The sequence below is a fragment of the Xylaria bambusicola genome, assembly GCF_022495145.1.
Source record: "Xylaria bambusicola strain CBS 139988 unplaced genomic scaffold F5B22scaffold_45, whole genome shotgun sequence".
In the NCBI taxonomy this organism is placed as follows: Eukaryota; Fungi; Ascomycota; class Sordariomycetes; order Xylariales; family Xylariaceae; genus Xylaria; species Xylaria bambusicola.
The window spans coordinates 119,529-147,217 of NW_025953598.1; the positions used below are offsets into that span (position 1 = coordinate 119,529).

Sequence of the window (27,689 nt, forward strand, 5' to 3'; positions counted from 1 at the left end):
CAGACAATGTCTGACATAGCCACTCTTGGCACTGTGTGCCTCCATGAGACGCAGACCTTGTGGTAGAGGCTTGTCATTGAATATCGCTTAAACAAAGGATATTTACTAGTCGCTCGCGATACTGCATCGTGACCTTTGATTGAATGTGAAATAATACCTTTCTTATTCTAAGCTTCGAGCATGCTAGAAATTCAATTCAGTCCGAAACCCTAAAAGATGCGGAATCTTCGCCTCCCATTCATTGGCCGACTCTCCAGCAGCAAACATTCCAGCTCCAGTGACATTAATGAAGCAGAAAACTCGCCTTGGAATTTGGTCGGCGAAGCAAACGACAATCTATTCAACGAGCTTGAGAAGCTCTATTGGATTGGGATCAGACAAGACATTGAATTGGTTCTGTGCACATTGAGGGCTTGGCAAGCATCACAATATCAAAAGGTCAGCCTCGAAGACGAGTCTGACAACTTTATCCACGGCTTTGACACCTTTATTGACCAAGTCAGTGAGGCAAGTCGTACCTTCGCTGATGAAGCGGCAAAATGGAAGAGTCAGGATGGTGAAGTTGCAATAGACGGCTACATTGAAGGGCTCCAGCGTTGTGCACAAGGTATGGCAACAGACCAGAGGAGCACCCAAGTCAAGACCGAGCTTCGGCAAGCCGTAGGGAACCGTCCCAGCGATGGCAGTCTCCGGCGTCGTACTAGACTACTTCTACAAGCAGTTGCCGTCTTGGATATCGAGAAGCTAGTTGAGCATACGCCTCCATTGGACGATCTCTCATCCTGCAAGAGACCTACAACTCCACAACTCAAACTAGACACTATCAACAAAAGTGGCGTGCCTATATTCTCGCCCATGCGGTGTTCATCTTGTTCCAACGTGATTCGAGGTAGTATGCATCGCCGAACTGTCTTTGGTGAAGAAAAGAATCACGGGGAAGCGGAAGTTGAAGTTGTATGCGAGAACTGTTATCGAGAAAGGTTCGTCGGGATCACAGGATTTACGAAGATGTATAAACATAGCATATTACGTGAAGCAATCAATCCGCAAATCAGTCGACAAATATGCTTATGCGACCAAGTGCCACATTACGATGTCTCTGGCAAATCTTTGAACTTGTTCCCAGTCGACAAGGAGGCACTGCATCTCAAAGCTCAACAGCCAGGTTCAGTCGAATGCGGCCTACTCAGGCTACCGGCAATTGAGGCCGAGGCGAAGTACGATGGTATGCAGAGCCTTGTGTTTAGGAAGAAAACGAAGAGTAAACTTCTGACGGAGGAAGAGAAGGAGTATGAAGAGCGTGAGGCTTCGAAGGCAAAAAAACGGCAGAAGCGGCATCTGGCAAAGAAAGTGACGCATGAAAGCCATAACAATATCGTGGAGAGGACTACAGAAACAGGGGCAGCTGTGGCAGCAACAGAAGCAGAAGCTGACGAAGATATTCCATTCTTCTTGAAACGCCACATTGAAAATCACCCGTTCGGAAATGTCCGTATGGCGCTCCGAGTAGGGCCTTTGATCTTCGAAAACGGCGTCGCTCAGTGAGTTTACTCATACACTAGATCCTGAACACGACTAATTGAGCGAAAACAGTACACAGGGTGGTGCTCTAATCACTTTGCGAGAGAGTCCTGTATTTCATTCGCGACAATGTAGTGAGACAGCCAGAAGCCTAGCTTTGAATGAAGGTAATATTCGACAACTGTGGTGGCAACAACGACCTTCTGGACGCCCAAAGCGATACAAAGCTATCCTGAAGCAAGTCATTGGATCTCCGTTTACTGGTCTCGATCCGGAAGATGTTATTCTCGAGAATCGTATCATTGATAGTCTCATATCCGCTAGTAACATTGGCTTCGACGACCCTGGGCTGAGTCGCCAGGACCGCCAAACACGGACAGAGAATCTAATGGGACCTATTATGGAAGACTTGCAGGACCTAATCAAGGCTAGAGTGTCTGTCTACTTAAAGAGCATAACTTCGCGATTGCTGGATCCGCAAACGAAGCTGACATGGAACCTAGCTAGCAACAACTGCCAGAATTTCTGCGATTCTGTCATGGACCTCGAGACTTTTGGGCCTCTCTTCGCTCATAACCATGACCAACCGAAATCCATGTTATACCTTATGAGTTTTGTCTGCCGTCCTTCAGAATATAGTAAACCCAAGATCAAGACTAAGCTCGATGTTCCTCGAGGCCTAACAGAAGAGTACCTCCTCCGGTTCCGGTACGGACGCCATGACGATGCCGACATCATAGATACGCTACAAGAGTATTGGTATGACTGGGGCGCTTTTGGCAAGCACTTGTACCGATACCAGGATCTTTTCCCCTGGGATTGCACAGAGGCGTTCGGTCGGTATCCCGTGAGCTGTGGCGATTGTAACTTAGCGAAACACGTATGGGCATTCCCTTTCGATTCATGGTCGATCATAGCGTTGCATTTAACCAGAGACCATTCCCACTATCCATCGGATGAGCCAGAACGAGCGGCAATCATATCCGATGTGGGCTGGATGAAGAACAGGCTGCTTGTTCTTGCAGCACTCGAGAAACTTACGATAGCGGCTACTGAAATGGCCAAGAATGCTTCGTTTCGGAAAAGTACCACCTGGTTACACACGCAACCCCAACCAGCTCTAGACAGGCTCAAGTTGGGTGGTATCCATCGCGCACAGCCATTCAGCCACTCTTATGATCAGGTTAGTTTACTGAGAACATGTTTCCCCCGGGGCAGGCTTGGAACGTCATTTCTTCTACAAGTTCCCAAAATATGTACTTGATTCCTACTCTTTTCGGTAATTACTGACCCTTGCGTATATGAATTAGGGAGAGGGCCACCATTACTTCACTGCATCTTGGGCGCACCTGAGGTTCGAGGATCAGGTCACGGAATATGAGTTACTTCGCGGCGGGAGAATGAAGCTTCCAGATGTGGAATATGCGACGCGTTTATACCATGATCACGGCGTCAAGACTCTTGCTGACCGTTACAAAGCTACCCATATTGAAGTGACACCCTCTTCTTATGCAAATATCACAGACTCGGGGTTCAGCGCAGGGGCACCACTGGCCGCAGAGCCTGTTGATCCCGCTGATATAAATTGTGCTTCGGGCTGTGGTGCTGCTGAGTGTTCTGCAGGACCGGCTTGCTCCAGTGGCCATGACGGAGGAGACGGAGGTGGAGGTGATGGCGGAGGAGATGGTTGTGGGGGAGACGGAGGCTAAATGGTTAGCTAACGGTCTTGGTTGCCGATTACCTTAGTGTGTATAGGTATGTATAATATCAAACAGCTCGACTTTAATAGAAGTCCCCAAGGCAGTATAGATACTATGTTGTAAAAGCTTTAAGACATTACGGGAAATATTCGTCTACCTATTAAATGACTACATCTTCTCCAAGTCCTCGGCCCACCCTAGATGGCAACCGCCTCTACATTCCCTTTTACATGCGAAGCAAAGCCACCACCTTGGTCCGGTTCGCGGTAGGGATTTGCAGCATTTGAAACAGGACAATGGCTGCTGTGTCAGCTTTGAGTACATGACTTGGTCTCGCCTCTCTCTTAGAGCCAAAATATCATCGGGTTTCTTGATGCAACAATCTCTACAGAGTCGACGGGCGTGAGGATGATTGGGAAGAGCCCCAAAAGAATTAACAAAGCCCTTGGTTCGGCCATCATAACACTGACACGGTAGCTTCGTATCGAACAGTGCTCCATGCGAGAATGGATCTAAAATTGATTTATAGTAACACCTCGAACATGTGGCGGCGCAAAAAGATATATGGAACGAGACAGTCGAGCTCGGCGCCATCCTGGATCCGCTACATCCCTATTTTGTGACCGCGAAGTTAGCTCCTAGATCTACCATTCGTGGCTAGTGTACTTCTTACATTGCAGAGTTGGATGCCGCAAGCCCAGCAATCAGCTTTCACCATTCCCCAGCAACTGTAGTATCTCAGCTGCTTCTTTTCTGTGGCAAAATCCGAATTCCGCCGTGGAAATAACGCTTCATGGTTTTTCTTCGATGTCAAGCTGAGATTGACAATATCCACGTAATGTAGATGTTGCACAATTTTCTCTACCACGTTATGAGATAGTAAAAGGAGTAGCCCCTTTTCCTGGTCACTTGAATGGTGTGCAAGCCGGGGTACGAGGGAGTGAGAGTCTGGAAGCCTGCGCTTTGTTGCGAAGATTATGTGGGAAACCCAATGTTGGATATAACGACTCGCGAAGAAGGCGTTGTTTTGAATACTTTCCCGCGTTATATGCCGTATGGGTGGAACAGCTGAAAGAAGCCAATTGGATTTATCAAACCGCCGGTCTCTGGGGTAGGTAGGCGGTGAACCACCCATCCGTTGCGACCGTGATCCGATGAGAATGTTAGCAGTTGCTGAAACTGCGTATAGAATGCTACGAATAATAACTCGATCAGCGCCCAGGATGGTCACGCGGATACTTCACGCGAAGTATCTATTTGGGACAACTTACACCACTATGAGGCCAGCATACCACTTCGCATAGTATCCCTGACAAGTCTCTTCGCCGGTAGTATCGTCTCCAGCCTTAATGTCGGCTATACGTTGAAAAAGTATGAGGTGTGGACTGGGAATGGTGTCCAGGCTGAGGTGTGCACATTGTGCAGGGGTGAAGCTTATATAGGTTGCTTCTAAAGCGAGAGGGATGAGGACAAATCCTGTGATGATAGCATCTACTACTCCAATGAGAGCAAGTGCTCTATCTTCGAAGAATATTGTAGGAATCCACAACAGGAAATTCCAAACAAAGCCAATCACACCCTCCATATAACGACAAGTGTTAGTCAAACAGAACGCTACGCTTTGATCAAGCTGTTTGGGATATTCGAAATACGTACAACTGGTCCGGCAAACGTTTCTCCGACCAGAACTCTAGTGCTTAAGGGAGGAGCTAAGAGTATTCCCTTGTGATCTTTCACGAAATTGAATTGAATGACGCTGTTAACGGCGAAATAGGCAAAAGGAAGATGACAAATGAAACGGAGCACAAATGAAAGAGTTCCCTGGCTCATTGCTGTACCCGTGTATCAGCTGCTTCGGCTGGTGTACGTTCAACAGCAACTAAAAGCCAAAAATGATGATAGAGATCGGTGATGGTCGCGCTTTGCGGATGATGTTCCTTGACAGCATATTGAGAACCTATAACAATATATGAAAGCAACAACGAACAATATACCGGTATGTTGTCGTCAGTTTTGTGTCGCGGTAAGGGAGTCTGGAACAGCCAGCAAGGCAGACTCAGCTCATGGGGCGCTAGCTGACTCTGGCCAGCTTGGCAGCGCAACCTATCTAAATGCTATACCGAGCTGCACAGCCAAGCTGAGATTAGGCACCCTTATGATCCCAACCTTTGATCGTGTGGTAAGACCAGGAACGGTGCTGTATTCCATTCATTCAACGGCATGCTTACCCTTGTTTCACACTTGGTCAGCTGTCTCGTCTGACAACGAGCCACTTGGCTTTTCTTCTCTCCCCCCAAGGCATTTTGTGATGTATGTTCTTATCTCAATCTCCTATGTATACTATCCGCAGGCTTGTCTTTGTCTGAAGCCAGTGCGGGTCAAGTGCTGGAGCTGGCCTAAGTATGTGCTTCTGCTACAACCTCGGCTATTGGCAATGCAGTACTACGTAGGTAATTTGTAAGATGCTTCACAAGCTGCCTTTGAGCTTCTGAAAAGATAGACACTACATTGGCCCCAAGTTTCTCACGAAAGGATATGTCTATACACTCTTTGCTTCGCGCCCCAGTTCACTAACATTGTGAAGATGATTCTAGAGTTCAGTCTACAGCTCCGTTTGCGCAATTCGACTAGAATACTAGTAGCTATGTAAAGTTCTTCATACGCTGGATATATGGACACATCTGACTATTCGTGCACAGTGCAGGCAAGATGGTAAATTTGGTTCATGAAGCTTGGACATAACATGACGCTGAAGGCTGTGATCTCAACCTTGAGTGGTGTCTACCAAGACCTTGAAATGATAATATCAAAACACCAACGCTAACAACTTCCTCGCGCCACTATCCGGTGATCATTATGATATATCTACCAACTAAATAACTATCGGCGGGCAAAGCATAGCTGGGGTAGTAGCCCTACAGAGTCGTGGAGATATGAGGCAAAGGCCCTGTAATAATACGTTCAAAGTATCTCAGTCTATCCACTCTAACGAAGAACATACAATGAGCAAAGAAATCGATTCATAGTGGAAATTAATGCTGAATTTTCAAGCTTGAGACCGAGCTACGTCTCGTCCACAATAGGTTTTCACAGGCGTCTCGCAATAGCTGGACTAGCTTGGAGAACAAGGAACCGTTAATATCATCAAAATGTGAGTCCATTCAAGTGCATGTACATGCCCGAGGTACCTAATACCTGGGTCCATATGGGTAAGGAAGGTGCTCAATGTAAGCAAACAAAAAGGGAAGTCGCTACGAGAACGTCAATCTATTTAGGTATCTTCCTCGGTGCCTTCACTGTTGCCTGTATATTTGCCTTCTTCCTCTCCGAGAAGTCTTGTCTGAGGATCTTTCCCTGTCCACCACAATCGTCCAGACCTCCGACCTAACCTTCTCATTTGCCAGCCAACAGCTTTATCACCAGACAGGGTTACATCATGACGTACATCACATTCCCGACAAACAACTTTTGGGACCCGATGATGCCCCTTCTAGCTTGCTTTATGGGCGACTTGTGTTCCCTTCTTCGCTTGGGAATGTCACCTGAGAGAAGTATGGACAACTTGTGGATTCAGTATGATGCGCTGGAGGAAATGGTCCGTGCTATTGACGAAATCAATTGGTTTGAAACTGAATACGCCCGTCTACCCTCAGACTACGAAACCCTCTACGGCAATCTCCGGCTGATCGAACCTTTGGATGCTCGGCGTCTGTTGCTCACAAGGCGAAACAAACAGCTTCTCAGACGCTGTGACAAGTTACTCACCAATGACCGATATGACCCTTATGACCTACCACAGTATTACCCACTCTTACACCAGCTAGACCGGGGCCTTGCCCATCTCAAGTCAAATATCGACAATTATCGATTATGCGTTCGAACCTGCATTGATGAGCTTGGCCGCGGGACAGTCCAGCCCTTGAATATACTGGACTTACCCAATGAACTGCTTATACTGATATTCAATTTCTTACGCTGCCATGATCGTCTTGATGGCTACAGGCACTACAACTCACCTATTTACGTGAGACCGTCCTCTGACATCCAGAATACTCGCCTTACCTGCCGTAGATTTTGTGCAGCTAGCTCACATCTCCTTATCAACTACATCCACGTGGAGTGCCAAACCAAGTCATTGGGCCGGCTTCTGGAAATTTCTAAACATCCTACCATCAGCAAGGGTGTTTTTGGGGTTGTTGTCAAGCTTACTTCTTATCATCCGGTACTTGCAAACGATCGGCGCGCATTTGCTCGTGTCTGGGCTCAGAGACTCCGTAATAAACTCGATGATCTGTGCGAATCGGATGATCCAACTCCTTCTAATGAGGATTTAGAGAATTGGCATAAAGTAGAACAAGCTTGGGAGAACGTGGCTTCCAACGGTAGCGGTAGCCTTCACTCTGAGCCTTGCACCAAGGCGATTCGAACCTGTCATATGGAATTCAAAAAGAGAGTACTTGACCAAGAATGTCTGGGTAAGGGCGGCATTTTCGTCAGACTTACCGCTATGGCCATGTCGCAAATGCCTTTGGCCCAAGATTTAGCATTTTACGAACCGATTGAATTCGATGGTGAATCACCTTTGCTAGCAAGCAATGACCCTCTAGCAATTGGGCGATCATTACTCTATCCATTTTCTTCAAAGGAACACGAAGCCCATCACTGGAACCATCATTTGCCTTTCGGCAACATACCCGACTTTCTAGCCGCTCTGCCGCCAGCAGGTGTCTCAATAAAGACTTTAAAGATTGAAAGTGGCGTATGGAGCGCGAATCTGAATGAAGCCACCGTTTTGGTTTTCAATCCCATGTCGCACGACAATATTCGCCTCCTCGCAAGCAACTTAAAATACGTCTCTTGTCAACTCCATTCGCTATATGGAGAAACTTTGGACCAGTTGATAAGCGACAACTCTCGGTTTCTGTCAGTAGTCTTAGATACCGACAGTCTCACCGGGATCGATATCCATGTCGCGGATACAAGGGATTTCACCAAATCCAGTGCTTGCAGCATTGGTCCTATATTGAATAGTCGAAAGCGTGATCAATTGAACATGCTCCGTTTGTCAGAAGTAGCTATCCATGAAAATGAGCTACAGCAGATTATTTCTTCACTCCAACCGAAGTCCAACAACCCCTACTCTGGAGTCCAGATCCTACTCTCTTATGTACAACTACTCAGTGGGTCGTGGGCTAGTGTATTGGACTCCCTACATGACAAGGTAGATTACAGATCGATCCTCCGGCACCCATATGGAGGTGAATGTGAGGATATGACGGACGACGAATATTGGAGGATATTTTCAGGTGGTGGGCGCCGGAGTTCGCTAGCCGAGAAGTACATTCGAAATGTGCCGCGAGGAATTTCGAATCCTATGCACATTACCTCTCCCGATCTTGCTGAACCAGAAGTTTCCTAAATGCAATTGCGCAGTTTCCCATTAGGGGTATTAACAAATGGACTCGTACCTGAAAAGTTTGACCTAAAATAATTACGGAGGTATAACGCATAAGACCTTCTATTCAATTCTAATCTCCTTTTCATTTCTAGCATTATATAACACGTCGTGACCTTATGATGATTCTGTGAACCTTGCTAAATCGGGATTCCATTAATAGGTTTCATTCCCTTACCCTCATATCTCACTGAAATTCAGATCATATCAAGATCAGTCTTCAGTCAGAGGTTTATTGAGACAATTCAAATGGAACTAGCCACTTGGTGAACGCCAAACCACTATGTACTAGAGAAAGTAACTAACAAGCCACGTCCTCACACACCAAGTTTGAAATGGATTCATAGGCACTAATCTCTTACTGGGGAACCCTAACTCCAGTGATATCCTCCAGCTTCTTCAGCAAGGCATCTTGAGCCTTTTCATCGTACGCATCCTTCTTCGCCTGAGCCGGGGCCTTCTTCCCATTTTCCCAAAAACAAGCATTCTTGCCCTCGGCCTCACCAGTCCCCTCCGCAAGCATGACATACAGCCTCTCGCTCTCGTTGATATCGCCCGGGGCCCCGGCACCGCCCATCTTGGTAGGCACCCATCCAGGATCAACCGAGTGCGCGACGACACCCTTCGAGGCGAACCGGCGCGCGAATGCGAAGCCGAACATGGTATTGTACAGCTTCGTGTCAGCATATGCACTGCTTTCTCGGAAGTGGCCGGCTTTGTGGCGCTCTCTCCATCCAAAGTCCTCTAGACTCGTCGATCCGCCCCAATGGCTGTCAGAGCTCGCGTATACGAGACGTCTAGGGAGCGGTGCGAGACACGTCAGGAGATAAGGGGCTATGACATTGACGGCGAAGACAGCCGGGTAGCCCTCGGCCTGCGCGCGGTAGGGACCGAGATACAGCCCTGCGTTGTGGAAGATGCAGTCCATGGGCTCGAGCTTCGAGAGCGATGCCCCTAGCGCCTTGGTTTCCTCTATGGACGTTAGATCGCCGAGGAGGACGTCCGCGGCGCCGGGGCAGGCATTCCGCGCATCGCTTGCTCTTTGGGCGTTCCGGGCGTGGAGATAGACTGTGTGGCCTCTGGAGACGAGCTGTTTCGCTGCACGAAGGCCGAGCCCGTCTGAAGAGCCAGTTATGAATATACGTGCCATTGTGAATTCCCGAGATGAAGATTAGTGTGAACTCGGTATGTTGAAATCAGTTGATAAACAGAGAAGCTGGATCCTACTACTCATGTAATTGATATATGATGAACAGCATCAGTAGATAGATACCTACTCACCTTATACCTGTGTAAGAACTTAGCTAATCCATTTATTTATCCACTACCTACATTGTTTATTAAGGTACATCATAGACTGCCAGACCTTCTCTGGGTTAGGGTCAGTGCGAGATACGCGGAGAGGTACCTACCATCGATGTAACACTGAGGCCGCCCCACACAAGCTCAGACAGAACCTTGGGAGCTTTCACCACGGATTTGGCGGGGTAATCAGCCAGATCAACCAGGTAGTAGTGCGGGGTTGAGGGGCTGGCGTCATAGGCAGCGGCTCGGCAGCGCAAGCTTCAGGTACCCGACAGCGTTGTCGTCAAAGACAGGGTCTGAACACGGGTTCTAGACGCGAGAGTAAGTGGTCTACATTACAGCTTTCCACGCCTTCAAAGGCTGCTTTTGATTTGACTTTCGACAAGGAGTTACGCTTGACGTCCAAACGCTCCTCAAGATCTCCACCAAAATACCGTCCGTACCTTACGTTTCTGCTTCTTCAACACATCTCACACACCGGTTCCTAGAAGGACGAGATGTCGACAGCAACGAATCCGGACCCGGGCCTAAGCGCCCCGGCCTTCATCCCGCTCGAGGCGAACCCAGAGCTGATGACGTCTCTCCTGCGAAAGCTCGGTCTAAGCAGCGCGCTCCAAGTCCACGACGTCTACAGCATCACAGAGCCCGAGCTGCTCGCATTCATCCCGCGGCCCGCGCTGGCGCTGCTCCTCGTGTTCCCCGTGAGCGCGACCTACGAGTCTTCTCGGCTGGCCGAGGACGCCGGCGTGCCCGAGTATACGGGGAAGGGACCTGACGAGCCCGTCGTGTGGTGGAAGCAGACGATCCGGAATGCATGTGGACTGATGGGTCTGCTCCACGCTGTGTCGAATGGTCCAGCTAGGGGCTTCATCGGTACGTCAAGTTCTTCACCCTAATTTCTCTATCTACTTATTCCATCTCTTTCCCTCCGTTTCCTCCTCTCTCGACATCCCGAAGCGCCAATAAACCCACTAACAGAAGCTCCAACTCAACAGAACAAGACACGCCGCTCTCAACCCTTCTCTCGCAATCCATCACCCTCGCACCCGGCGAGCGCTCCGCCCTCCTAGAGAAGACGCCAGCCCTCGCATCCGCGCACCAAGAGGCCGCGAGCCAAGGACAGACCGTCGCGCCCGACGCCCAGGACGACGTGGACCTGCACTACGTGTGCTTCGTGAAGACAGACGACGGCACGCTATGGGAGCTCGATGGCCGGCGCAAGGGTCCCATAGCGCGGGGCCAGCTGGCTGCCGACGAGGACGTCCTCTCCGACAAGGCTCTGTTATGGGGTCCCCTGAAGTTCCTCGAGCGCGGGGGCGGAGACATGCGGTTCTCGTGTGTCGCGCTCGCAGGGTCGCTGGATTAAGTTCGGTTCTGACAAGTGAGAAAAAGGGGAAGACAGATGCAAACAAAGGTTTCTACGCCAGAACAGCCAGGCACATATCTAGCGTCCATCTGCTGTTCGCCGTATCTTATCTGTGTATAGGGACTTGCACGATGATATAAAGCCTAAACCCATACACAGATTGGAGGAACAAAAATTAGCCACAATCCTAATTCCAAACACTTCGGTGCGTAGTGGAGAGGGTCACACGGACATATCTACCACTTATTACTGCTTATCGGCGGAGTCGGTATCCGAAGGTGTTTGGCAGTCAAGCCCTACAGTTCATAATTAAGCACTTCTGCTTTAGAATATGGCTCGAAAGGTACACCATTCTTGAAAACAATCTCATTTTGTTGGCCTAATCTAGGTCGCTCCTGAGAGCGTTTCCAGTCTAATACCCTTGATACATGCATCTTCATCAACTCTGGTCTTTCTCAGTCTTGTAAATTACGAAACCATGTTGTAAAACGAACGTAACCCTTAGTTTTTAATCTCGTGAAACAAGTCCTGCTTAAGAGGCCACGGTACGCACCCACGACCAATATAAGAAGGCTAGATAGAGCCAGATCTGGATCTGGATCTAACATGATAGTCTCGGCTGAGTCGAGGAGTGTCCGTAGAAACCGTCTCTGCCAAACCAGATACAGGTGAGGCTACTTCTTTGTTGAATTTCTGTTCTGGTGAAAAGAAAGGGGCAGGTTGCGGAAATATTGGGACGGAGTAGCGGTGATGGTAGTCATATTGACCCGGAGAGGGACAAAAGCCGTGGCAGATAGGCAAAGGTAGGTAGAAATGATATGCAGCATGACCCATATCGAATGGGCTGTGCAATGGATAATGCGATGTTCCAGGCCCATACACGGCTGCCGTCCTCGGTCTAATCGGAAAACATATCAGTAACTAAGACAGGTGTCGATAACTCGAAATCGGTGTGGCTTACCTGGGTAATGGAGTGCCAGAACGAGGGGAAAGGGGGCGATAGGGAGAGGGCGGCGAACCGTTCAAAGACATGGCCTGTACCCACCAATCAACTTCTACTGGGTTTGACGAGGCAGTTGCATCCGAGTTTTGGGATGAACTCGAAATTATCTGTGCGCTCTCTGTTGAAGCAGGCGAGTCTCTGTTCCCATCGAGACCATGACGTCCCAAATGACCTGGCTGACCACTAGTGCTACATTCGTGAGAATGCAATTCTGCCTCTCTGCCACTGGTAATAAAATCTTGTATGTGCTGAACCATGTGTCGTACAAGGCCCTCGTCGATGCGTTTTTCGCCACCCATCTCAACTTTACCTTTGGACTTGCTGTTGGCTAAATGTTGTTCGAGAATATTTCTCAATAGGCCAAGGATCTCACCTCCCTCCGTGAATGAGGGTAAATTTCCCAAGTCAATGTTCGAGGCTTTTAGATACTGTTGCGTTGATTCACGTTCGGCCGCTTTAGCACAGGTTGTGCATTTTGGGTTCCGTTCTTTGCTGCTCATAATGGAAGCAGCCGACTTCATACATATATCACAGTTGGAATTGTATGTAGTCTTCGAGCCAGGAGAAACCCGGAGACCTTGAAGAATCTGAGGGGGGAGTTCTCCGCCAAACTTTGCCGCCTTTTTCCACTGTTTTTCCTTTCTACTCCTCTCCTTAGCTTGTCGTCGCTTTTCTTTCCTTTCTTTATTTTTCTGCTGCCTGGCTCTTCTCTTCGCCTCATGGCGTGCTTTCTTTTCCGCTCTTTTCTTTTCCCTCTCTTGCTTTTTACTGCCGCTGGGCCGGTCATTCTCTGGTGGTGGCTCAGTTGGTTGAAGAGGTGGGCTCGGCACATATAATTCGGAAGGAAGCTGTGCTACGGTCTCAGGCGCAAGACTAGTACTCCCCGTGGTCTTTTCCTCCGCAGTTCTCTTTGGTGACTGTCTCTGCTCATCGGCGCGGGATGTTAACATGCTGATGGCCCCCTCAAGTGTATGTTTGATGCCCGAGTTTACCTTTTCGATTACACTCGAAGGCATTTGCTCCAAGGAGTCGACCCAAGGAGAATGGGTTTTGTCTGCAGCAGCACAATGTTAGACGTGGTCTTTCCGGTTCTCGGGGATATCACAAACCTCCAGTAGGGGACTCATCGTCACCTTCATTGGCTGCTTTTTCGGTTAGTATAGGATATACCTGCTGTTTATTTGCTACTATGTTCACTAACCTCTAGGCGAAGTACTTGCTGGTGCGGCTGAACTTTCTACTCAGACTGGGTTAGCCACAGCTAGATACGCAAGGAAGATATTTGCATATACCAGCACGCTCTTTCGGTTTCTTTGGTCGTTTCCCTCGCTCTGGTTTCCCCTTATCTCGAGCGGGAGCTTCTTTAGCTAATCTGCATTAGTTAATTCGATAGTTGTGCGGGTAATGAGGATACAGACCAACGAGTGGCTTGGTGACAGGCTTAAGATCGAAACTCTTGTCATCCTCCGATGGGCGCACTAACATTCCGTCAGCGAGCGTGCCAATATCAAGTGAGATGCGTGCTTACAAATTTCAGGAATCTCGTCAACTTGGGGGAGACGCGGCATGGGCATATGAATAGTATCAGCTTGCTCTGCCGGCTTATCGCGTCGACCTGACTGCTTCGCTTGTTTTTCAGTTTGACAAATTCGATCCAGGTTATCCTTTTGCTCCTCAGGCACATCACCACGCCAGTCACACGCATCCATGCGGATGGATTGCTGTTGGTTCTTTTCACATGCGTGTGCCAGGTCGTCTAGTTCTGGCTCGGGAGCATCGCCTCGCCAATCACAAGTACCATTTGGCTTCGATGACTTAGGGGATGCATTTTCACGGCGGCCGGAATCACCGTCGAGCTGGCCAGTTAGCTGAGCAGCCTCGACTTTGGCTTGGAGCTGCTCTTGCGACAGTCCACTACCGTCGAAAGAATAGTGCATGATAATAACGACTGGATTCGAGGCGTTGGGGCGAATATATTGCTTGGTGTATTGGTTCTAGGATGTGCAACAGACCCGTTCACATACTAACGATGCTCTATGTATCAATTCTGTATAGGTGCTATTAGAGTGATGATAGGATCCGCGTGAAGGCTGGAGCGAAGAGAAGCGGGAGATAGAGCTTCTACGTGAGATGCGGAAGGGCCATGAAGTTGAAGAGTCCAAGATGTTCTCTTCGGGCACAGACCTGGCTCTCTAGCATGCTAAAACAGCTAATCGAAGAGAACGAACAGTTAGGCAGGCAGAGCCGACTATCCTTCACTCCAGTTCAGGTAGGCATGAGACGCAAGGGGTGACGTGGTGAAGGAGGCACTGCCCATAGGGAGCAATGTCCACCGACGGCACAAAGGCGAGGAAGGTGTGTGCCCATGCCCTCATATCCACGCTATATCCATCACCACCATCAAGTATCATTGGGATCGCGATACGAGTATTTCCCATCATGCGAGGCAGATACATTGGCATTATCTACGTACTCATTGAGATAGTCAGATATCGTTTCCGACATTGGTTCTTAGGGCAACACGTCGAGGTGAGATTCAGGGCAAGTCGCCACAACATTCAAACTCGGGAAGTTGGATGGAGGCTACTTCTAGTAGCTGCTGCCATCTAAACTCATCGTTGGGCTGGTAAGAGCAGCCTCGCTAGTAACTTGGAAGCTGCGGATGAGATATGACGAGTTTCACCCTGCTCGGGCAACCTTGGAAGACAAAGCTCGACACAATGCAAGCATGGCATGTGCTTACCTGATTAGCAATTTACACGCGGTTAGGGACTCGTACATTAGAAAAGGTCGCATCGAAAGCTTTTCTGGTGAGAAGCTTTCTACTTGTCGTATTACTAGACTCCACCCATTATATTTTATAAATAAATATGTTCATGAAGATGATGGGCATCAGGGTAGGCTTGACATTTAGGTATACATCGCGGCTTGAGCGTTGTGACTCAGGTTGTGGTAGCTAGATCTGCTTCCCATTTCTCGGACCGAGGGCGTCATCTGGTATTCGGCGCGGACTGACGTGCCAATTGCTCGACCAGCTGCAGACCAGCGCGTATTTTCGTTAAATAGCTATTCTTCAAACCCTTCCAGAGGATACCCCTTCATCAAAGACTCAATCAATCCATGAATTTGCCGTTGTATCGCCACAATGAGAACTAACCTGTGGTATAAAATGATATATCTAGTCCTCGAACGTATACCGTCAACCCGCATGGCATCGCGTTACGGGAGTCGAGTCTACTTTAGTGCAGCCAAGCAGTCGGTAACGCAATTGTAACGGGCTGGGATTCCGGCCGGAAGATGACTGCATACTAACGCTGCAGAGTTTTGGGGTTAAACATCTCACGACTGGTTTGGAGCCGAGGGAGCCGACTAGATCGGTGTATTACGAGTCTGTACGAGTAAGTTGATATTCATGACAGCCAGTGGTAAATCGCCACTGGTGCCGGACGAGAGGGCGGGGACCAGTGGGAAAGGCCGGAGTGAGTTAGATATGCGAGGTGAGGTGATGCGTTCTAATTAGCTACCCTACCTGCCGGGCCGGACGTGGAGGTGTGGTTGTGAGCATCGGTTAAATTGTGCGCAATCATGTGATGCTAACTGCGTACTTACTCCCTAACATAGGCCACCCGTGATCTCGGAGAATTTGACGGCGTATCGGTGCCCGCAGTGGAGGGTGCTTTTTCACATTTACATGTACGTGTAAAGCACCACAAGGATATCATTGAAATGGCCCAGCATGAGGAACAGGAGGAGGCATCAAATATTGGCCATCACCCCCTACTTAGTAGCTCGGGCAGAGACGGTCGAAGCAAACCCGCTCTGCATATCATCAGACAGGCATTACGATCCCACCCAAACTTCAGCAATAAAAGGGATCGACCAACCCGAGCAGGGCCCGAGGGCCTTTCACCGACTGGCCGGGTAGATCCAGTCTAATCCAGGGCAGGCAGGGACAGGGGCTATCGGGGGCGTCGATCCTCTCCTTTCTCTGGTGTCACCGACACCACGGTTTTGATGACTTAGTAGTAATGGCAGCCTGGAGAAAAACTCCGAATAGATGTCGCGTCCCGTTCCGTTTCTGTTCCTCTTATCGCAATGATGCAAGGTCCTTTACTCGTGTACACTACCTAGGTAGGTTTTCATCATACTCATCAATCACATTGTCTACTGTGCAAGCGGTAGTGTTCGCAGATTACTTAGCTACATGTACTCGATGGATCTTGTCAACGCCGTGGAGTTAATCCTAAGGGGTCGTAGCTTGCTAGACTTGTTGTTTAGCTTCGCAAGGGCTGTTAGCAGATGGAATCGTCAAGCAACAATGGTCATCCTGAAGCTGAGAATGGCTGCGCTACGGCTCTCTAGCACGTAGTCTAGGCAATTCTCGTCGCCAGGGTAGTATCATGCTGTAAGACCATGGCACTCCCTATCTCGGCCAGCCTTGGTGCCATAGTAGGCTACCGAGCTACCGAGCGCGGATTAAAGGCTTGCAGCCGAGAGAGTCGAGAGAGTCAAGGTGTAGATACACGCACACGCGTCAATGGCAGAAAGGCGTGTTGAGTAAGGTCGTCTGCTCGGCCTGCAGAACACTTTATTGTGATTGTCACGTCATCATAAAAATTGTAGCCCACTCCCCCACAACCAGACCTTCAGAATCGCTGGTCCATGCATAGAATACCGGGTAGAAGTGTCGTGATTCGAAGAAAAGCTGGCGCGCTACTTCACTAGTGCACAGCCAGCCATGTCAGGTAATTGCCATCTCGTCTTGTCGCAAGGAGCATCTCGAGCATCTCGAAGTCCAATAGGCTCCTCTCAACAGGCTGAGCCCGCCAAAATGAGCGGCGTCAGCAAGTACAGACGTGCGTACATTATCACGAAAGGACATATAAGTAATAAGTAAGTCGTGGCTATCTAGCAGGTGTACTTATTACGTAGAGATATGGGTTGGGAGGTTGGGGGCCACCTTGGACTCGAACCTGGGTCCCGGCATGATCCTTTGGCGGTTCCTGTCAGCACTCGGTATTTACAACCTTTTGGGGCTAGAACTTTCAACTTCACACATAGCCAGCCCAACCAAGTCACTATTATCAGCCGCAGTTGAATCCTACGAAGACAATGTATGAGGCGCCTACCTCTGTTATTATTAATGTGCCAACGAGCTGAAAGAATTCCGTGACTGTTCTTTGAAAAGGATTCACTGTCTCAATACTATATAATGCGTTGTATAACAAGGCATCCATCCTACCTACATACTTAGATGGCATCACTTTGCTTTTTCATGATGCACGGCCTGGCGAATACCTTGTATCCTCATATGCACGCGTCTTACTTACACTTCCTACCTACCTAGTACCTTCCTAGTCCCTGGCCATGCATGACGTGCAGTCATCACAGGCCTGAAGAATCATGATCAGATTGTCCGCCATTTCATTATTTCATTATTCAACCCCCTTCAGGTAACGTTTACGGGCTGGCAAACATATACTTGGAAGTACCTAGGTAGGTGTATGCGCCACATTACAGCTACTACACGGTAATATACAATATTGTATGCTCCGTAACATGGAATTAAGATTAGCTACAAGTGCTACTATTCTGTATCATGTAGATAGGTAGGGTCGGTAGGGTCGGAAACACATACTTCCTACCTCTTTACATGTACAACTTGAAGCGAGCGGCAGATAACTGGCAACCCACCTTATTGGGCTGTTCAAATCCAGTTTGCGAAGCTGCTGTGATGTGCCGCTGCCGTGAAATGTACAATATATGTACTATAAAAGTCCTCATACAGAACAAAACTGTAGGTACCTCCACTTACATTATCTACATGTAGGTAGTGTGGTGCTATCGCCGGCGATCATGAGTAGGACAGTTCCTCTTTGGTGGGTACATACCTAGGTATCTAGGGCTGCTAGGGGACTATGTACACTAGATACCTAGCGCGGGACGGCGCAATAGCGCCATATTAGCTTAGCCAGCTAGGTACATACAAAGTACGTACGTATGTACTTATGGTAGATGTACTACGTAGGTAGTAAAATGAACTAAAGGAAGGTTAAGTTAGGCACCACCTTAGTACATAGGTAGTACTGTAATGCTGAAATACAGGAGGACTCGCTCGCAAGGCCTGGTCACCCTTCTCACCCCGTCCTGTATTTTTTGATGGCCTCTCGTCTATCTCCGTAGATCTCTTCGTTCGTTGGTACCATTCATGCCTGAAAGATCAACCCCATCAGGGGGCTTCCTTGCATCTCGCCGATAGTAGCGCGCCGTGATCGAAGCTTTGTTGTGCTTGCGCACGAAAGCCTCTCTTTCTGTCTCTCCATGACCCTCTAGCCATCTTCTTCTTCTTCATACTTACATACATGTTAAGGGTATACACTAGGCGCCGCCACGCATCCTCTTCTTTTCCGTTTGCCCAGCGTGTTTTTGTTGTTGTCCATGGGCCGCAATCAACATCTTCTTATTAATCGCTAATCTGCCTTGTCTCGCCCGTCACTGGTACCTATATGGACTCGTTTCCAGCTTTCGACACATCTGGATAACCGGCGGCCTGTGCTTTTGCTGTTTGGGCAACAGCCCTACGACTTTTCTTGTTTCTGTTTGCCGACAAATTCCAACATCCCTCCTGCAAACGCTTTCTCTATTGTGTCGCCCACTGCCATAATAATCTATTAATTGAATGTCTGATGATATTTCACGGTCCATCACTTGGACGGCGGTAACTTGATTCTTGCAGCTTATCTTTAATCGCAGCGGACATTCCCCACAGTCCTTTCAGACAAGAGTGCAAGATAAAACAACAAGTCAGCCACTGGCCATATTTGCATTCGTCAAATCCCTCAGTATTGTGCAAAACGGCCATGCCAGCAAGATGGGGTTGCTGAATTTTATTTCCAAAAAGTCTTCTCACTCGGAATTGCCTAAGCATGGCTCGCTCAAGACACGCGCCTACAATGAGACGGTGGCGTCGCGGCCGCCAATCCGCGGTATGCTTGCTTCCCAATCCAGTAATGCTTTGTCTCGCCCATAACTTACTGTAAATCGTTTTTAGGCACATACCCTGTACTCGGCAATGGAGCGAAGATTTTAGAGGAGTTCCAAAGGTCTCACCCCAATCTTGCGACTATCTCTCGCAACAACACACCGATACCAGCTACATTGGCCCCAGGTCCTCGTTATCGCGGCCCCGGTGTGGACCGGCCGAGGACCGCACCGTCAAGTCAAATCGGTAACACATCAAACACTTTGAGCTCACAATCACAGCCTCTGAAGAAGAAGAAATATGGCCCTTACAAGTTACCCTCAAAATTAGTGACCGATATTCGGGATCCGTCAGCGCTAGAGAGACCCGCAGCATCGCCAGGCTTGGTTTCACTCTATTCGGACTCCGTCAAAAGCAGTGAAGCTGGAAAATCCAAGGGCTATGTTGATCTCCTCGACGCCCAGTCTATGTTCAAGCCCTCCGATTTCTACAGCAGAGTTCAGGCCGCGGGCGCAAAGAACTACGGCGAGGATGTGGCAGACCGTAATAGGGAACTAATAAGCACTAATTTAGATACAAGGGGTTCGGACACGATGCAAAGCCATGCAGCTGGATATGGATATCCTTTAGTCTCCCAAGATGTCGATGGTGACGACTCTCATGATGAACCCCCAAGGCCTCGAAAAGTCCGAAATTCGACAAGTTCGAGTCGTAGACCCAAAAGCATTGGCCCTCACACACCTGGCTCCTTCCCGCAACGGACATCATCACGCCTCCCACCACAACATGCGGATGAGGCTCCCAAGGTTCTGACCCGGACCGAGTCAGCCAGATCAGAAAGAGCAGCGAGACGTAAATCTATGCCTTCTTATTTGGCTTCCACACCTGCTGAGGCGCCGCGAAGCTCATCGGCTGTGAGAAAAAATAAAGTCAACGACCCCAATCCCTTTCCCAATTCTCTTAGAAGCCACGCTCGGTCCAGTACAACGTATGAGCGGGAGCATGCAAAGCCGAATATATCTTCCAAAAGACAATCTCTAGCACCCTCGCGCGATGGGCATTCCTCATTCCAACCATCGAATGACCTTGATAAGCCTTTACCGGCTCTGCCCACATCAAGAAACCATTCCAGACGGAGAACCACAGCACACAACAACACCGTGGTAGAATCACGGTTGCTGGAGAAGAGACAAAGCCTTCGGGGAGCTACCTCAGCCAGTCGCGGAGAGATCTACGAGGATACCTACCAACAGAAAAAATCATTACAGGCCACCCGACCCGCTAGCGGCCGAAATTCATCTAGGCGTCAACTGGGAAGTACCACCGATCTTCAGGACTTTTCCTATAGCTCGCCAGCACAGCAACCTGACCACGAATCACGTCAGTGCTCTCCAGCGTTGCGACTTGTACTTCATGTTTTGATTTTTACGAATTTGTACTAACTTGAATGTTTAGAAATAATAACCCCTTCTACCAACCACGTAGACATCCATAACCACAAAAGCCGATCAAATCACGCCCGAAATCAAAGTATCATTTCCATATCCAATAAGGGCATCCCTGTAGCTCACGAGGCTGGAAACATCGTTCCGGAGCGTTCCAGTAGCCTTCGTCATTGGTCTCTGACATCCGAAACCGCTTTTTCAACTCTTAGCTCGAATCCTTTCCGGCCCCAATCAGGGCATACCACCAACACTTCAGTTGACTTCTCACCACTAATTCCCCAAGCACACTTAAACGAGTCGATACCCCCAATCCCTGACGTTTCATTTCTAAAGTCCCTGCAGTCTATACCTGACAATACATCCACCATACTGTCGCCATGTCGCTCTCTTCCCAACCCTTACAAGCGTCAATCGAGTGAGTTCTTTTTGGATGAGCACGCTTCAGATGTTGGAAGTTCGCTAGGTACATCGAGGGGCTCATATGAGAGAGATCTCCTATTTTCACCTACAGAATACGGCGTCTCCGGCGATCAATCATCTGGTCTTCCTGGTTTATTCGATGTTGCTGTGCCCGCCTCACCTGTGGGACTGTCAATAAATCAAACTTGGGAAGGTGAGGCACAAAGGGTACCCCGGCAGTTTCAGATGCCAGCTTACATTGAATCTGACTCAAACGATTTTGTCGAGAATCAATACCCAGAATATTCCTCTGAAGAAGAAATAAATTTTGACATCCCGAAGAGCCGGGCGAGTTCGGCGCTACGGTATACCCCAGCTACAGAAAAACTGCCTACCAAGACACTGCCTCTTGAGGAAGAAGACGAGTCGGACCACTAATTCAAGGTGCAAGATAGGCTACACCAGTCATCAACTTTTAAAGTTGCTTAGGCCTGCAATATGATCATTTTGATCTGGATATGATAGCGACAGTGTTTTATACTTCGGATGGGATGGAGAGTCAAATGATTGCAGCCTAGGATTCTTTGCAATAATGATGTCTTGATTTGGGAAATTTGTACCTAACTCATTTGTGTATGTTGATATTACATGGTTGTATGGCGTCAGGTAGCGTAGAGTTTGGGTAGACACCCTATCGGACTTCGGATTAAAGAGATTTATGCCGACCAATAGTCAGGCAATGAAATACATTTTACTTTCTATCTTTCGATGTCTCAGTCCCCTGAACGCGCAGTAGTGACCTCGACGACTTAGTGTCCAGCTGAACTGAACGAAAACGTAGATGAGCCAAGCGCAACTTTGACGTTTCTTCCTTTTTGAACACCTTTATCTAGACGACCAACTTCTAGAAATATTGCCTCTAAGAGGAAGAGGTGATGAAAGAAAGAAAAGGCGAAGTCGATAATGGGATATAAGTCATTAAAAAGCAGGTATACAAAATATCGTCGCTACGCCCATATCAACAGGAGTCATCTACAAAGAAATATATGGCATGATCGCTGAGTCGTGTGGTAAAAAATCTAGATTAGAATTGCTACGATATTGAATGAACGCAATAATGCAGACTCGGCTTCACATCTGCGTGTCGCCATTAAAATATGTCACGGTAGCTGATTCGGGGGTAATCCGCCAATTATTAGCCATGGGCCGTGGCGACATGTACGTTTTAAAGATGATATCATATAGATTGTAAACGGCATACATGTCGTAGATACGTCGGTACAGATGGCGGAAGAGAGTTGGTAGTTCATATGCTTCAGATCAGGCGGCAGTACAAATAGGAGATCAACGCGATATCATTCGTAACTACCTACGTAAACTACGAACAGGTACAGCTAAAAGCCTTCCTGAATTCATCTAAAGTCATTTCCTTCAGCATGTTCAGCATTCTCTGCGCAGCCTTTGACTTCGCGTTCGAACCACTACCCGCATAGGCGTGCTCCCTTACTGTTCCGTGGATCATGACGCCAGCCACGACTTGAGTCGCCGCGAACTCGCGATCCTCGTCGTCGGTTTCCGCGACCATGACTCTCCATCTCTTACAGCGGAACTCGGTGGTAAGGGTGTGCGATAGCAGAGTCACGGGATGGTTATTGGCGTACGTGTCGTAGAGATGCATGTCTTCGAAGTATGGGAGGATATGGGCATCGAAGAAACGCTGCACTTCCCCGTAGTCATACTCACTATCGACGAAGACAGCGCCGATGTATGATTCCACTATGTCAGAAACGCACTTTGGAGGTCGCTTTACACTCGTCCAATAGTTGCGCGCATATGCAGCGCGACCAAGACCAGATGCCTCCGCTTCGTCTTCCGCTTGGGTCCGGGCGTCCGTGATATTTGTCACATAATCAGCGATCTCTTTGTGCAACGCGGTGCTCATCGAGACCATGTGTTTATGTAGCTTAAGAGATACGCAGAGACAACCTTGAAATTGATTCGAGACCATGGCCATCTTGTGCTCCGTCATCCACTGGGGGTCAGCACCGGGAAACTTCTGGTATAAATGATCGACACAGACCATGTCGAGAAGTGCGTCCCCAAGAAATTCCAGGCGCTGGTAGTTGGGTATTCCCTCATAGATAAAGCCATAAGAAGGGTGTGTGAAAGCACTACGGAGAAGTCGAGGGTATCTGAATTTGTACCCCATCTTCTTCTCTATCTCGCTTGCCAGATCGTAATGTACAGCTCGGGGCTCGGAGCTCTGCCATTCGGGTATCTTGTACGCGGCATAGTAATCACCATACGTCCTCATCGTGTGGTTCCGGTGATTGACAAATTTCGTGACTGCCTGGATTGCCATATCAAAATTTCTCTGCTCGCGCGTAGCCATATACGCTGCACCTATAAGCGCCTCGCAAACATCTGCGATAGACTTATCGGCTACTATGTGGGTTTTCTTGAGAAGGTTACTGTACTTTCTTCCTTTGAGTAGGTTAAGCCCCTCAGGGTACCATGTGCTTCGATCAAAGGCTCTCGTCCGGATCGATTCCTCCAACTTCAGCTCCAGCGCGTTATTAAAAAGATTCTTGTTACATATGAGAACCATACGATCGACGTGATACTCAAATTCATCGCAGTCTTGCATCTGAGAAAACAGAGCTATGGTGGTACTCATCTTCAGAAATGAATCGCCTAGAAATTCGAGGCGTTCATAGTTTCTGCCCATTCCTCGTTGTATATTGACCTGGTCCTCGCGTCTTTCCTCAGTATTATCGCTGTCTTTAGTCATGGCCTCGAGGGCCAAGTCCGGCTGTATGCCAAGGCTCATTGACCTGCAGCATTCAAGCACAATGAGATAGGATTCGAGCCGATAAATAACAGCGGGCAAAGTGTAAGTCATCGCAACAATATCAATTGGTATCTGCTACTTATTAGATAAATTTAATCGCGTCTTGGGAATGGCTTACAGTGGAAATATGGAGTGTCTGAAAGACCAGGAAGCATCTCCGGTCAGCTTCACCTATTGAATCAGATTTATCAAGTAGATTTCGACGAAGAGGTATGAACTCTGCTTCTATGACAGATAAATTATCTTTCGGGGCCAATCTCCCGCGGCTCTTCCGCCAGATACTTTGGACAATAGAGCTCCAAATATCATTATCTGGAGTTCCCTGGCGTTTAGTTCGTGGGAGCCCAGGCAGTTGAGGGTCTGTGGGCTTTATATCAGGACGCCTGCAGATGGTGTAGAATTTCCGAGAACCATCAAAGGGATCAGTGACGAATTTGTTTTCCAACACATTGTCTGATTGGCCCTCCCATTCAATATGGTCTGGTCCATCCTGAATTGTACGAATGCACTCCCAATCAATGATATCACGTGGATCCCCACTCTGCACCAGGTCCTTTGAGTGATGTGAATGCACCAAGGGCGCAAAAAAGTATGGCATCTTTTCTGCCTCAGGAGCGTACTCTTTGCTGAAAACATCCTTGAAGATTCTCAAAGTGAATTTGTTCAGTCCGTCAATATCTCTTGGAGCACATTCCATAGCACCAGACAACAGGAAGCATTCAACCCCTGAAACTTGCTGATTCGCAAAATAGACAGGGAATTCAGCTATCCTCATCAATGGCTCCCTTGTTAGGAGAGCCAGAGGTCGAGATGGTCGACCAATTGCCTGTGGGCTGGACAATTTGATTACCATGACGAAGAGCTTCTCAGGAAAACCAAGAACTACCCATAAGCCTGGTTTTCGTTTCATGGGATACTCGGCTCTTTTTTTAGAGCTGATCGCGAGCCTCGCATTACGCATAGCGGGTAGACGCTTCGAAAAGACAGATTGTAGGTTGTCATCTAGGTGCTTTTGCTTCTTCAATTTCAAGCACATCTCGAAGGCTGCGGAGCATTTCGCCACTTGTTTCGATGAGGCACGGCACCCAATCGCGCTTCTAATTGGGGAAGCATCTGGAAGTAAAACCTCGCATTGGAACTCGCCACCGACATTGTGAACGATGTAGTCCGCAGTGTCGTAGAGCGCCTCGGCTGATTGTCGCAAAGATGATACAAATTTGGCAAGTAATGGGATGCTCATCTTGTATGTCAATATCGCACCAGTGGATTCAACTTTATACATTCGTTGTTTTCTTTCTTTAGATAGATGATAATCGATGTCGTAGTCACAACCGGCAATAAGACGGTCTTCCGGAAGCATGTTGCAGAAATCACGCAATTTAACCTCATGATCTTGAATCTCGGTGATGAGTTGTCGATGCACAAGATTCCCAGTTTGAATCATTTGGTAGAATTTCGAGTTGGCACTTCTTGCGCGTCCTCTTGACTGTATATATTGAATCACTGTCTTGTAAAGATCAAAACGGATTACGAAATTGCAGCCCGGGATATCGATTCCCTCTTCACCCGCACTTGTAGTGAAGAGACAATTCAAGTCGCCGTTTCGAAATCTCTTAATGGTTGATTTTTGCTCAGTTAATGTCATGCCGAGATCGCCAGACGTACTAGTGGCGGAACCCATCTGTACCTGGTCAGCTTCTAGTGAGTTAAACCTAAGCTCAAAAACTCACAAGCTTTCCCACCTCATACCCCTGACAATTCAGGGCAGGTTGCTGAAAGATGTCGGCAAGTAGTGCTACCGTAAGGCGCTGTTCTGCGAAAATAATGCATTTGTCTGTCTTGGGGTTGAAATTCTCCTTCAGATGCTCGACCAATTTCATGACTTTGTGTGAGAGAAAAAATTGGTTAAGTTCAAGTTCTGGGGAAATGTGATTCTGTATCAACTGCTTGGCTTGTCGAGTAGCTTCCAAAGCCTCTCGTTCATCGCACAAGATATTGGATGGTTGCAGGAACTCATGTCGATTGAAACTGCGCTCTGTTCTCGCCTCTATCCTGATTCCCTCTTCTTCAGACAACCAGAGTTTCCATACTCGGTCCGCAGCCCACCGTCCCAGCTCAGTTGTACAATTTTTTGAATATGTCAACATTCTGGCAAATGCCCCATTTTGCCCAACAAGCAGATCAAGTTTCTGCCACAAAACTGTCTGAAAGGAAATGCCAACATTGTGATATTCGAGGAGGCCTTCGGTTGGTTTACTAATAGCTGCTCTGGAAAAGACGAGGGGGTCGCTCACAGTCGCTATTTCGCAGTGGAGAAGACCCTCCAATTGAGCGGCGGCGACGTGAACATTGGTTTTGGCGTCAACAGGCGATGCTGTCATGCCCAGAATCCGTGGACGCTTGCTATTGCTCTTCTCAAGTGTTGCATAGAAATCTTTGATGATTCTTGCATAAGGATGATTCTTCTTTGCATGGTGAGCTTCATCGAAAATGAGAAGGTTAATCTGTTCCATGCGGATGAAGGAGTGGCACAAGCATTGATGGAGTATCTCGGCCGTGCATACAATCACAGTTTTGTTGTTAGTCATTTCACTCCAGAATTCTCGTGTGTAGATCGGTCCACCTGACTCTCCCGTAAACGATTCCATTTGAAAGTCAAGATTTTCTTCAAGGACTCTGAATTGCTGATGGACCAAGGCAACCTTATCGACCTAAAGAGGAGGTCAGTTGTTATGTTAGGATCATCGCACGGCGGCCGAACGGAGATACGAACTAGAAACAATGCTAATCTATGGTCATTGCCTGCCCTTCTATCTTCTAGCTCCTGTTCTACAATATGGCGGAGGAGAAGCGCAGCGATAAGGGTCTTTCCAGTTCCTAGACTCATCGTATCAGCTGGCCCGCAATGTGAAGAAGAGTGAGAGGGGTGGGAATTGACCTGTGTCGAGGACAGCAATGATATTCTTTCTCTTGGCTCTCTCAAACAATTCTGTCTGGTACTCCCGAGGGCTACTGATGATAGACTCATCTTCTAGGAGGTCACGGTCGAACTTAGTCAGAAGATCTTCGTGGCTCGCAACTAAGCCCTGAGCGCGACAATTCTTATATGTATGTTCCCTCTGTCCGCGGAGCCAGCCATCAAAGAGGGACTTGTCTTGTATGAGGTGATCACTGGCAATGGGCTGTGGTGGAACATCACTGTGGACGGATTCTTCATCCTCGGAATGAGCGTAGTCCTCCATTGTGATGCTTCAAAGTGGGAGAGTAGGAGTTGGGCCCAGATATGTGGCTGCTTGGATACAAGAAGGGTCGGTGATACCATGTAGTAGGCCACCAACCTGTGAAGGTAAGATCAGAAAACAACCAATGCCAGCAGGTATTGGTGGATGGTCTCAAGGAGGTAGGAAGTAGGTAAGTAAGTAACCTTAAGTACTCAATGGCGGACATCGGGGGATGGAATCAATGGACGGAATCAATAGAACGAGCATTCTAGGCAAGCACATACTACACAAACAGCTGGTGGACCACAGGTTGGTACCTCCCTACCTCTAATCTTCCCTACCCTATGTAGGTATTTACCTACTCAAGTATATCCAGCAGTTCAGACCACAGCCCGAGATTGTATCACGGTGTGCTTTGTGTTTTCTTGGCTCCAGCAGTTC

At 48.3% G+C, this 27,689-nt stretch overlaps 8 protein-coding genes across 8 annotated transcripts; 4 read left to right on the plus strand and 4 right to left on the minus strand.

The window, feature by feature from the left end:
* The first annotated feature begins 96 nt into the window (after nt 1-96).
* On the plus strand, nt 97-3,541 carry F5B22DRAFT_383159 (uncharacterized protein). Its single transcript, XM_047971294.1, has 3 exons — nt 97-1,541; nt 1,594-2,704; nt 2,832-3,541. The coding sequence occupies exons 1-3, from the start codon at nt 217-219 to the stop codon at nt 3,228-3,230; spliced, it is 2,835 nt and encodes a 944-aa protein (XP_047827732.1). The 5' UTR covers nt 97-216; the 3' UTR covers nt 3,231-3,541.
* Nucleotides 3,309-5,334, minus strand: F5B22DRAFT_619514 (uncharacterized protein). The gene is made up of 4 exons (XM_047975783.1): nt 4,878-5,334; nt 4,493-4,800; nt 3,895-4,414; nt 3,309-3,833 (listed from the first exon to the last, which is right to left on the minus strand). Exons 1-4 carry the CDS (start codon nt 5,049-5,051, stop codon nt 3,390-3,392), a joined length of 1,446 nt encoding a protein of 481 aa, XP_047827733.1. The 5' UTR covers nt 5,052-5,334; the 3' UTR covers nt 3,309-3,389.
* Nucleotides 5,335-6,559: 1,225 nt separating this feature from the next.
* Nucleotides 6,560-8,897, plus strand: F5B22DRAFT_383194 (uncharacterized protein). The gene is made up of 2 exons (XM_047971295.1): nt 6,560-8,720; nt 8,840-8,897. The coding sequence occupies exon 1, from the start codon at nt 6,658-6,660 to the stop codon at nt 8,638-8,640; it is 1,983 nt and encodes a 660-aa protein (XP_047827734.1). The 5' UTR covers nt 6,560-6,657; the 3' UTR covers nt 8,641-8,720; nt 8,840-8,897.
* On the minus strand, nt 8,838-10,152 carry F5B22DRAFT_383211 (short chain dehydrogenase). The gene has a single exon (XM_047971297.1). It carries the CDS (start codon nt 9,824-9,826, stop codon nt 9,035-9,037), a length of 792 nt encoding a protein of 263 aa, XP_047827735.1. The 5' UTR covers nt 9,827-10,152; the 3' UTR covers nt 8,838-9,034.
* Nucleotides 10,153-10,478: 326 nt separating this feature from the next.
* On the plus strand, nt 10,479-11,347 carry F5B22DRAFT_649663 (putative ubiquitin carboxyl-terminal hydrolase; the record flags this gene model as incomplete). Its single annotated transcript, XM_047979207.1, has 2 exons — nt 10,479-10,854; nt 10,977-11,347. The coding sequence occupies 2 exons, from the start codon at nt 10,479-10,481 to the stop codon at nt 11,345-11,347; spliced, it is 747 nt and encodes a 248-aa protein (XP_047827736.1).
* Nucleotides 11,348-11,633: 286 nt separating this feature from the next.
* F5B22DRAFT_383266 (uncharacterized protein) lies at nt 11,634-14,481 on the minus strand. Its single transcript, XM_047971299.1, has 7 exons — nt 13,879-14,481; nt 13,769-13,828; nt 13,643-13,717; nt 13,552-13,587; nt 13,460-13,492; nt 12,309-13,404; nt 11,634-12,245 (listed from the first exon to the last, which is right to left on the minus strand). Exons 1-7 carry the CDS (start codon nt 14,285-14,287, stop codon nt 11,921-11,923), a joined length of 2,034 nt encoding a protein of 677 aa, XP_047827737.1. The 5' UTR covers nt 14,288-14,481; the 3' UTR covers nt 11,634-11,920.
* A 3,998-nt stretch (nt 14,482-18,479) lies between these two features.
* F5B22DRAFT_619541 (uncharacterized protein) lies at nt 18,480-21,945 on the plus strand. The gene is made up of 3 exons (XM_047975784.1): nt 18,480-19,336; nt 19,402-20,712; nt 20,788-21,945. The coding sequence occupies exons 1-3, from the start codon at nt 19,222-19,224 to the stop codon at nt 21,612-21,614; spliced, it is 2,253 nt and encodes a 750-aa protein (XP_047827738.1). The 5' UTR covers nt 18,480-19,221; the 3' UTR covers nt 21,615-21,945.
* Nucleotides 21,946-22,513: 568 nt separating this feature from the next.
* Nucleotides 22,514-27,543, minus strand: F5B22DRAFT_383299 (uncharacterized protein). The gene is made up of 5 exons (XM_047971300.1): nt 26,966-27,543; nt 26,801-26,904; nt 25,758-26,738; nt 24,146-25,708; nt 22,514-24,099 (listed from the first exon to the last, which is right to left on the minus strand). Exons 1-5 carry the CDS (start codon nt 27,267-27,269, stop codon nt 22,555-22,557), a joined length of 4,497 nt encoding a protein of 1,498 aa, XP_047827739.1. The 5' UTR covers nt 27,270-27,543; the 3' UTR covers nt 22,514-22,554.
* Between the last annotated feature and the right edge of the window lie 146 nt (nt 27,544-27,689).

What these genes read in the sequence shown, in the direction of transcription:
- F5B22DRAFT_383299 (XM_047971300.1), bottom strand. Translation starts at nt 27,269, where the DNA reads ATGGAGGACTACGCTCATTCCGAGGATGAAGAATCCGTCCACAGTGAT. An exon ending in CATTGCTGTCCTCGACACAG is followed by an intron (nt 26,905 to 26,965) that starts GTCAATTCCCAC and finishes CGATGAGTCTAG; the next exon opens with GAACTGGAAAGACCCTTATC. An exon ending in AGACACTCCATATTTCCACT is followed by an intron (nt 24,100 to 24,145) that starts GTAAGCCATTCC and finishes AATAAGTAGCAG; the next exon opens with ATACCAATTGATATTGTTGC.
- F5B22DRAFT_383266 (XM_047971299.1), bottom strand. Translation starts at nt 14,287, where the DNA reads ATGCACTATTCTTTCGACGGTAGTGGACTGTCGCAAGAGCAGCTCCAA. An exon ending in AGCAAGTACTTCGCCTAGAG is followed by an intron (nt 13,493 to 13,551) that starts GTTAGTGAACAT and finishes CCGAAAAAGCAG; the next exon opens with CCAATGAAGGTGACGATGAG. An exon ending in CGATGAGTCCCCTACTGGAG is followed by an intron (nt 13,405 to 13,459) that starts GTTTGTGATATC and finishes GTGCTGCTGCAG; the next exon opens with ACAAAACCCATTCTCCTTGG.
- F5B22DRAFT_383211 (XM_047971297.1), bottom strand. Translation starts at nt 9,826, where the DNA reads ATGGCACGTATATTCATAACTGGCTCTTCAGACGGGCTCGGCCTTCGT.
- F5B22DRAFT_619541 (XM_047975784.1), top strand. Translation starts at nt 19,222, where the DNA reads ATGGGGTTGCTGAATTTTATTTCCAAAAAGTCTTCTCACTCGGAATTG. An exon ending in GTCGCGGCCGCCAATCCGCG is followed by an intron (nt 19,337 to 19,401) that starts GTATGCTTGCTT and finishes AATCGTTTTTAG; the next exon opens with GCACATACCCTGTACTCGGC. An exon ending in GCAACCTGACCACGAATCAC is followed by an intron (nt 20,713 to 20,787) that starts GTCAGTGCTCTC and finishes TTGAATGTTTAG; the next exon opens with AAATAATAACCCCTTCTACC.
- F5B22DRAFT_383194 (XM_047971295.1), top strand. Translation starts at nt 6,658, where the DNA reads ATGACGTACATCACATTCCCGACAAACAACTTTTGGGACCCGATGATG.
- F5B22DRAFT_383159 (XM_047971294.1), top strand. Translation starts at nt 217, where the DNA reads ATGCGGAATCTTCGCCTCCCATTCATTGGCCGACTCTCCAGCAGCAAA. An exon ending in TTCGAAAACGGCGTCGCTCA is followed by an intron (nt 1,542 to 1,593) that starts GTGAGTTTACTC and finishes GAGCGAAAACAG; the next exon opens with TACACAGGGTGGTGCTCTAA. An exon ending in TCAGCCACTCTTATGATCAG is followed by an intron (nt 2,705 to 2,831) that starts GTTAGTTTACTG and finishes TATATGAATTAG; the next exon opens with GGAGAGGGCCACCATTACTT.
- F5B22DRAFT_619514 (XM_047975783.1), bottom strand. Translation starts at nt 5,051, where the DNA reads ATGAGCCAGGGAACTCTTTCATTTGTGCTCCGTTTCATTTGTCATCTT. An exon ending in AAACGTTTGCCGGACCAGTT is followed by an intron (nt 4,801 to 4,877) that starts GTACGTATTTCG and finishes CGTTATATGGAG; the next exon opens with GGTGTGATTGGCTTTGTTTG. An exon ending in TATGCTGGCCTCATAGTGGT is followed by an intron (nt 4,415 to 4,492) that starts GTAAGTTGTCCC and finishes TATTATTCGTAG; the next exon opens with CATTCTATACGCAGTTTCAG.